This window comes from Trichomycterus rosablanca, chromosome 10 (assembly GCF_030014385.1).
Source record: "Trichomycterus rosablanca isolate fTriRos1 chromosome 10, fTriRos1.hap1, whole genome shotgun sequence".
NCBI lineage: Eukaryota > Metazoa > Chordata > Actinopteri > Siluriformes > Trichomycteridae > Trichomycterus > Trichomycterus rosablanca.
The window spans coordinates 3,369,772-3,379,132 of NC_085997.1; the positions used below are offsets into that span (position 1 = coordinate 3,369,772).

General features: G+C 43.1%; 1 protein-coding gene across 1 annotated transcript; it reads left to right on the plus strand.

Annotated features, from left to right (window-relative positions):
- Positions 1 to 565: 565 nt before the first annotated feature.
- On the plus strand, positions 566 to 9,141 carry fbxw10 (F-box and WD repeat domain containing 10). The gene is made up of 13 exons (XM_063003394.1): positions 566 to 1,094; positions 1,905 to 2,069; positions 2,173 to 2,370; positions 2,556 to 2,683; positions 2,770 to 2,886; positions 3,242 to 3,384; positions 3,516 to 3,719; positions 3,841 to 3,962; positions 4,571 to 4,725; positions 5,170 to 5,312; positions 5,945 to 6,103; positions 7,112 to 7,320; positions 7,421 to 9,141. Exons 1-13 carry the CDS (start codon positions 566 to 568, stop codon positions 8,068 to 8,070), a joined length of 2,922 nt encoding a protein of 973 aa, XP_062859464.1. The 3' UTR covers positions 8,071 to 9,141.
- Positions 9,142 to 9,361: the final 220 nt, after the last annotated feature.

Consider the following 9,361-nt stretch of genomic DNA (forward strand, 5'->3'; position numbering starts at 1 on the left):
TAAACAAGATAACTGACAAATGCCTTTATGGCCTGATAATCGGATTTCTTTCCATTCAGTGTTTATAACAAATTATAAAAATCCCTTTATTGTTTTTTTTTGTTTGTTTATTAGATGTATTGTGCAACCGTATCAGCTGACTTATTTGAAGTGTTTCTAACTTTAATCTACTTTAATTTACTTGTTTCCATCAGTAGATCCCCACAGTCCCACTCCCAAAAGGAAGACATGGCCAGGAAAAAGAGGACATATGGTCACCCTATCCTGACAACACTGTATTTTACCAAATCCACCCAGTAAAACTACAATAATTAAGCAAACTAATGTACATTGTTCAGTGATTAATCTAAATATTAGAGAACAATTGTGTTTACAGTAAAAGCTCCAGCTTCAGGGTCACAGTTCCTACATGCCTTGTTGTGTTTAATTTTGTAGCATAGCAACTCCGTTAGCTGCCATTCTTCTTAATAGAGGCAACCCAGTTCTAACCTGTTCAACTTTCTCTTGATTTATAACGCTGTTATTAATATATGTTATTAAATAGAAAGTTAATTAATTATTCAATATGCAGGATGCCAGAAAGAACAAAAGCAGTTTAAACAGCGTTGTGAGATTTAATGGTAAAAACGAGAGCAATAACAGAGGGCTGAACTGTGGAGATTACCAGTCGGATAACTACACTATCCAGCTATACAACACCACCCAATGGCTTCTCAAAGCAGGAAAAACAGCAAAAAGAGGCTTTTATATTGGGATTTTAATGCGCTGTCGAAGCCTAGAAACTTTGGAAAATGTGCAAAATGTGTTGCAGGTTGCTCTGGGGAAGGATTTCACATACACAAGGAGCCGCGTTAAATTAGAGGACATGGCAACCCACTCCGATAGCGGTACTAACTCTTGTCCGGATGGTGAATCACTCGGACTGGAAATAGTAAATGCCTGGAAATGGTTTAAAAGCAGTCCAAACTGGACACAAGTGAATTATTTACTTGGTCTTCTGACCCTGTGTGACACTGAACTCTTGCACATGTTAAACAATCTGATTAATGTCCTGATATGGCGAGAAAAACGCGTTTTTCTACAGCTGAATACAGGTACGTGTATAATATTGCTTCGTACTTTTGTGTTCATATATGAACCGATTCTTCAAACGAGTCACGAGAATTCGTTCTGTAGTTCGAAGAAACCGATTCTGTAAATCCGGCCAGACGAATCATTTTGCTAAATGAGCGAATCGGATCTTATAAATGACTCCTAAAGACCGAATCTGAAAACCTGAATCATTTTCAGAATAGAATCGGTTCATTTGGCTATTATTTGTAAGCTAAGCAAACGAATCGATTCTTAAGCATAAATGAACCGTTTTTCAAAGAAGGTTAATATAGTCGTTTTCTAAATACTCTTTTGGTCAAGTCAGTTGACTTTCTTTATCAATATAAATAACTAATGAGAAAACAAGACGAACTGATTCACAAGACTTATAAACCTGGACCATTTTAACAACTCACAAGCACTAAAGAATCTTTTACGAGGAATCACTTCTCTATTATTCTAAAAAATCTATTATTTTCTAAATTACTTTTTTTAAATATTAGTTAGTTTACTTGATACACAGGAATATACAAACAGTTTTTTTAAGATTATCCTTTTAATTCTACCAGAAGAATCGATTCACATGCAGAATCCATCCTTCTTTGGACGAATCAGACAAGTTCACAAGAACAAATAGCCAGTCAGACTAATCAATGAAAAGCACAAAAGAACTGATTTCTGAACATAATAACTAGTGGTTTGGATCTAACCTTGGTTGACGAAGCAGGGCGTCACAATCACTACTTTTTTGTGCAACTGTGCCACCCTGGAGAAATTATTGATAACTCATGCAATGACTTTGTTTGTTTCAGAGGGCTTTTCGGATGAAAAATCTAAATCAAATGACCCTTTTCAGACGGGTACCTATTCAGATCAAGAACTTTTCATCGAAGCAAGTTCACTCTTCGAGGGTGTCAGTTCCTGCAGCAAAAATAAGAAAAGCAGACCACGAGAGATTCCAGACAACTCAGATCCCTGTAGGGTTTATTTCCTTCTTTAAAAACGTTTTGTAGTTACTCTAGTGGTCTTATTTTCACCCTACAGGTACATGACCATTCACTGCACATTGTCTTTCCACAGCACACAATATCAGCTGGAGTAAGTTTGAGGAGATGCTGCACAGGAATCGAAGGTCAGATGGTAGTGAAGCAAAGTCTGATAGTTCAGAAGATCCAGCCTTCATGGTGGTCTTCAGGTCTACCACATCCATGTCAGGGATCAGCCAACACATAGACTTCATTCGAGCGCTTCCAGTCAATATTGCCAAAATGATTTTAGGTAAGAAAAGAAGCAGACCCTCTTGTGTACGTTCCCTCACCGCTCATACCAAACATGAAAAAGAGCGGATTTGTGAATCAAAATGCATCTAACACAGGCAGCAGGAAAATGTTCTTTAATTTCCCAGGTGATTTTCTGTCCGATAAGTTAAGACGTCCCTCTCAGCTGTGTGATTTGTCTGTAAGGTCTGCTGGATAGCACCATGCTGCAGAGATGTGAACGTGTCTCCAAGCACTGGCACTACCTTACCAAGGAGATTCTCACAGAGCTAAGCGTAAAAAGGAAAGTGGACAACCAGGCCATAAAACTGCAGGTAACAGATTTGATTATACATATTTAATGCGTGCATATGGGGCAGAAATAGAATATCTATCGCTGATGTTTTGTGTTCACTTTTAGGGCAGCTCTTCCACTAAGCTCAACCCGTTCTACGCCAACATCTGTAAGGTCCTAGTGCCAACCAGTGAAGAGGAGAAGGAAGTAGTACCTACAGAGGTTCTTTTTGAAAATGAAGAGGTCATTAAGTAGCTAAATTTATTCAGTTAAGTAGTCATTTCATGTATGCTAATAAATAAATGACACACCCTAAAACAGCATCTTAATTTGGAGTGGAGAAACTTCAGACCTGACCTCAACCCCACTGATCCCTGATGGGATGAATTGGAAGACTGAAGCCTGACCTTAAAAATGCTGTTTTAACTTAATAGGTACAAATTCCTAGAGATTTACTTCAACATCCCAGAAAAAAAGAGGCTTTTACAGACACACACGGGGTGCCAACTCCATATTATTGTCCATGGTTTTGGAATGGGATGTCCAAAAGATATATGGTCAGGTGTCTGCATATTTTTCGCCATATACTCTCTCAAAGTATTGTGTGTGTGTGTGTGTGTGTGAACCACAGCCACCTCCAGGCTTTGAGACAGTCTACACTGGAATTAAAACCAAGGCGGTGGAAATGGAAGAGAGGAACGTGTACTGTGGGGTCTTTAACATCATGGTTCTCTTAGACAGGTACGACAATTAAAATCTTAATATTTTGAGAATGAGTTTACATTGACACTGAGGTTTGTAAATCCACTGTCATGATTGTGAAAGATCAGATCCTGAGTCTGTCCATTTTCCTTATTTCTCCGACCCTACAGAGAGGACTCCAGCAGAGTGATGCATCACGGTGGGGGCAGGACGGTGGCGGTTGGCTCGAAGGACCGAACGGTGCGTCTGCTGGACACGGTGCTGCTGAAAGAGATCCCCCCGTCGATGCAGGGCCATGCGGGCAGCGTCCGAGCCGTGCTGGTATGTGAGGAAAAGGAGCTGGTGATCAGTGCCAGCTATGATCTCAGTATCAGGTGAGAGAAACAGAACTGACAGAGCTGCAGGACACTTTTTATTCTAAAATAATAAAAATTGGAAATAAAAATACACTATTATTAATACAGATGAATAAAACAATGTTCATTTTCAATGAAGATGCTGGAATCTGAAGACCGGAGAATACGTTATGATGTTTTCTGGACACACGGGCACCATCAACTGTCTGGACCTGCATGGAAACCATCTAGTCTCTGGAGCCAGAGACTGCAAGGTCAAGGGTGAGAGTACAACATTGCTGTATTACAGGTCACTACCAATCATAGGGCTTGTAAGACATTATAGGGCATTATATGGCCAACAGTGTGTGGACTGACACCTGACCATGAGCTTGTTGAGCATCCTATGGCTATTCACAAGAACCTAAAGGTACCTAATGGGGTTAGGGTCAGTGTTCTGTGTGAAGGACATTTGTGTCCCTTTACACCAAACATGGAATGAAAACAAATGAAAAGGTCAGTGGTCAGTGGCAGCTTAATGATTAAGGACTAAAGCTGGACTAGTGATTATAAGGTTGCTGGTTCAAGCCCCATAACCAGCAAGTTATCAAGTTAGTTGGAGTTTCCTCTCAGCATCAGGTGACATGTATTCATTTATTAGTCCTTATCACTAGTGCTTTATCCTGGTCAGGGTCTCAATGGGTCCCAATAGTATATTAACTTTATACACGCATGGACTTATTAAATCAAAACAAAATGTGGATTTGTGATGGATTGGCGCCCTGTCCAGGACATTCCCGCCTTGCACTACTCTCAGGTAGACCGGGTCTGTCGTAACCCTGACCAGGTTAAATTGTGTTATTTGTTCGTTCTCTGTGTTCTTATTTCAGTTTGGAATCTGCAGACGGGTCACTGCTGTGAGAGAATGAAGTTCCGTCACCGTAACCCTGTAGTGTGCGTTAAAATCAGCTCGTCTCGGGTTCTCAGTGGGTGTGAGGCAGGACTGGTCAAGATGTGGGACATGGACACAGCAGATCTTTTAAAGGTACGGTCACCAGAGGAGGTGAGTATCCTCAGTACTCAGGTCAAGGTTTAAATAAATAGGATCTTTACTTTGGCGACATCTGCCGGTTGTACAACGCCATTGCAGGCCAAGAATGGCATTTTATTTTTTACAGAGAGATTTAACACATACTAAGGACCACGCTGTACCCTGTGTGTCCCTCCACCCCTGTTGAAGGCCTTGACCAATCAGTAGGCCTTATTTTCCCCATCTGGCTTAGCCAGTTTGGTCAATTGGGTGCCCAGTCTGGTCTAAAGAATTTGCTCAGCCTGTATACTGTCACACTACTTTGGATAAAGGCGTCTGCTAAATTCCGAAAATGTAAATGTAATCAGAAGGATGCCGGTTCCATCCCCAGTACTACCAAGTTGCCATTGTTGGGGCTTCCCTGTTCAGTTGTGTGTATGCATGTGTGTGTGTGTACAGGTCATAGAGGCTCACCAAGGCTCAGTGAAGTGTCTGTTCTTTGACGAGTTCCACATCCTGTCTGGAGGATCGGATGGACAGGTGCAGGCGTGGACTACATACCGTGACTTTCAAAAGTGTCTCATGACCTTTCACCACCCCGGGTGAGCACTGCACCCCACTCACAGCCACTATTACTTGAAGCGTCCATAGTTTCCAGGAGAGCCGTGTCTCTTCTGCAACCTTGACCCTGGATGGGGGTAGAGGGTACAGGTCTGACTTTGAATCTCAGCTGTGTTATCAGCCGGTTAGGCATGGACACACGCATGACTGGCTATGTTTGAGGCACGGATGGCCGAACAGCCTAGCTATTGGGAGGTAAACTTGACAGTGTGCTCTTAGTCCTAAGCCCGGATAACATAGGGAGGTTGTGTCAAGAAGGGCACTGCCAAATTAAGTATGCGAACCTTAAGGATACGCTGTGTCACTGTGGTGCTATCAGCCGGTCTGGCGTCTACATACAGACATGTTTGTTATGTCTGAGGCCCTGTGAAGTATTCAGCATAGTAATAACTTCAATAGCTTTTAAAATATGCATCAAATTGCTTCAAAACAAGTTGTATTTTATCAAGTGTAACCCACATTACATACTGCAACTCTTATACTGACACTTTTCCCTTTTATTACACAGTAAAAAACTCATTTGTATTCATATTTTCAATAGCATTGAAAGTATTCAGCATATTAATAACTTTAATAGCTTTTATTATTAAGTGTGATTCTCCATGCTGTTTAGAGCAGTGCAATCGCTTTCATTGCTCTACCTGCGGGTCGTCACCGGCTGTGTGGACGGAAAGATCCGGATCTTCAACTTCCTCAGTGGAGAGTGCATTAGAGTCATCAAAATCGGCACTTACGAGAGCCCCGTCCTGTCCCTACAGACGCATCACCACTTGTAAGTCGACTTGAATTCAGACCAGTCAGGTTTTTTCAGTCTAAACAGACCTGTGATAAAAACAGAGGCTACCTACCTACCTACCTACCTACCTACCTACCTACCTACCTACCTATCTATCTATCTATCTATCTATCTATCTATCTATCTATCTATCTATCTATCTATCTATCTATCTATCGACCAATCTGTCTGTCTGTCTGTCTGTCTGTCTGTCTGTCTGTCTATCTATCTATCTATCTATCTATCTATCTATCTATCTATCTATCTATCTATCTATCTATCTATCTATCTATCGACCAATCTGTCTGTCTGTCTGTCTGTCTGTCTTTCTGCCTGCCTGCCTGCCTGCCTGCCTAATCTATCTATCTATCTATCTATCTATCTATCTATCTATCTATCTATCTATCTATCTATCTATCTATCTATCTATCTATCTATCTATCGACCAATCTGTCTGTCTGTCTGTCTGTCTGTCTGTCTGTCTGTCTACCTACTTACCTACCTACCTACCTGTCTGTCTGTCTGTCTGTCTGTCTATCTATTTTGTTTCTTTGTTTTAAGAACCATGAGAGAGTGCACTCTGGATATGGCACTAATACATTCATTCATGCACCAAGGAGCAATTAAGAGTGGCCAGTACACCTTCTGCATGCCTACATGATGTTGATGCCCAATTTCCTCTATCTTCCAGCCAGGAGGATCTAAATAGTGTTTTGGGCGGCACGTTGGCTCGGTGGGTAGCACTGTCACCTCACAGCAAGAATGTCCTGGGTTTGATTCCCAGGTGGAACGGTCTGGATCCTTTCTGTGTGGAGTTTGCATGTTCTCCCAGTGTCTGTGTGGGTTTCCTCCCACAGTATGAAGGCATGCCGTCAGGTTAATTGAGGATACACAATCGCCCCGGGTGTTAATGTGTAAATTGTACCCAAATGGTGGTAAGACAGACAATGAATGAATATATGAATGAATAAATACTGGGGAAACTGGGTATTTTTTCTGTTCCAGCATGTTGGTGAACAGTAGCAGTCGTGTCCTGCTGCTGCAGTTCGCTCAGGAGTGCTGGGATCTTAACGAATCGTCCGAGAGGAAGCGCAGATCTCATCTTCGTCTTCTGTCTCGCCCCGATGACCTCACACTCAGCGGGTCATCCGAGCCAAACGTTCTCTCTCGCCACAGGAGGATCCTCTCGGCTCCCAGCATGCAAGGCTTGCGCGGTTTGTACTCTGTCTGTGAGGTTCGGTTTTCAGATTGCACAAAGACTGTGGCATGCTTTGATGTTTTATGTGTATTTTTTTTCTTATACTGTATTTACAGAAAAGCTTAATGTCAGACGGAGGTTCGTGATGACTCCAAATGTGAAATTGGGACGCGAACCTGCGAGGAACAGAGCTCCTCATGTGCCCATCGCTACCACCCAGGTTCCTTTAAAGCTCCGTTCTACACATCATTCCTATGAGGCACGAGATCCTGGGGACCCTCATGGAACCAGAGCATCCCTACCCTCTCCTCCTTCTCATCCTCCGGCCCCTAAATCTCTCCATCGTCCCCATTCAGCCCCCAAACCCTCATCCAGCTCTGAAGGCACGTTTAAAATCTACACACCTCTCAAATCCTACACGCTGGACACCTCACTCCCCGCGCCCACCTGCCCTCGGCGCTCTCAGACAGCCTGCGGGTCGCGCGGGATCAGCGCCGCGAGCTCACCCGAGGGTAGAAATGTTCACCACGCGGAGCATGCGGGTTCCCGTGTCGAGTTTAAGACTCCGGAAAAGCCCCGAATATCCCAGAATTCCCTGGATCCCTTCAGAGAGCGCGGAGGATTTAGGCTGAAGACCGAATCCGAGCTGGAGGAATTCGTTCAGGAGCAGAGGCGGCGCGGGATGCCCTGCAAAGTGAAAACGAAAGGCGTACAGAGTAAAGAACGCACCGAGGTCGGCCAGCCGTACACGCCCGAGCTGGGTTAGAACACCCATACAAATACTCACACATGGCCAAAAGTATGTAGACACCACATGAGCTCTAATTACTCGCTGTAGTTTAGAGCTTTGTTCCTTAAGTGCCTAAAGCACGCTTTGCTCACAGTGCAGTTTGCCAGTACAGTTTGGGGAAGGTCCTTTCCTGTTCCAGCATGACCGTGCAACATAAAGACATGGTTTCACCGTGCAGTTCGGTAGTAGCTCCTACACACGCACTCCAGAATGTTATGGAAAGCCTTCCCAGGCGAACGGAGGCTGTTATAGCCTCAAAGGAAGGCGCAAATCCATATTAATGCACATAATTTGGAATCAGATGTATTAATTCCTGTTAATATTAACTGCAAAGAACACATTACAACAGTTTATTACATATTACATATCTCATCCGATAATATTTACTGTAATGACACTTTTTAATAGTTTGTTTTATATGTTATATACTTCATTTCTTATTCTATTTATTTAATTACATGGTGGTGTACAATAATACTTGTGTACTTTAATACTTTAATCCGTCCGTCCGTCCATCCATCCATCAGTCCATCCATCCATCCATCCATCCATCAGCCTATCAGTTTATCCATCCATCAGCTTGTCAGTTTATCCATCCATTTATCCATCAGTCAATCCGTCCGTCCATCAATCAGCCTATCAGTTTATCCATCCATCCATCCATCAGTCAATCAGTCCATCCGTCCATCCATCCATCCATCAGCCTATCAATTTATCCATCCATCCATCCATCTATCAATCAGTCCATCCGTCTGTCCATCCATCCATCCATCCATCCATCCATCCATCCATGTCCAGAAAGCTCATGATTGCAAATACCTTAAGCCTTATAGTGTACAATTAAAGTCCAGTGAATTATGTGTAACCAAGTTGGCAGAGATCAGGTCGAGTTTTGTTTTTAGGTCAGTCAACAAGAAACTGAAAGTTTAAGGGTGCACTTAAGCAACCCCATGTAGAGAAACCCCCTCTTAGTAGCAACTTGGTGCTTATTTGATCTAAACTGCACTAAATTGGGCTTCATGGGGTCTTCTTTGTTCTGTGAGGAAGCAAGGAAGCAGGGAAGCAGGGTAAATCATTGCCCCGGGGGGTTTTGGGTGGGGGTGTCGGGTGGAGGGGGTGTTAGGAGCGTGACCTCACCATGCGTCTTCAGGTAGTGGCTTCCTTGTGTGTATTTAGTGTGAAATCAGAGACTCAGGGTTGAGCAGCTGGAGGTGCAGAGATGCTGTTGGGGCATTTCAAGCCATTAAAACCCCCCAAAACGAACAAC

What these genes read in the sequence shown, in the direction of transcription:
- fbxw10 (XM_063003394.1), top strand. Translation starts at nt 566, where the DNA reads ATGCAGGATGCCAGAAAGAACAAAAGCAGTTTAAACAGCGTTGTGAGA. An exon ending in TATTGCCAAAATGATTTTAG is followed by an intron (nt 2,371 to 2,555) that starts GTAAGAAAAGAA and finishes TTTGTCTGTAAG; the next exon opens with GTCTGCTGGATAGCACCATG. An exon ending in ACCAGGCCATAAAACTGCAG is followed by an intron (nt 2,684 to 2,769) that starts GTAACAGATTTG and finishes GTTCACTTTTAG; the next exon opens with GGCAGCTCTTCCACTAAGCT.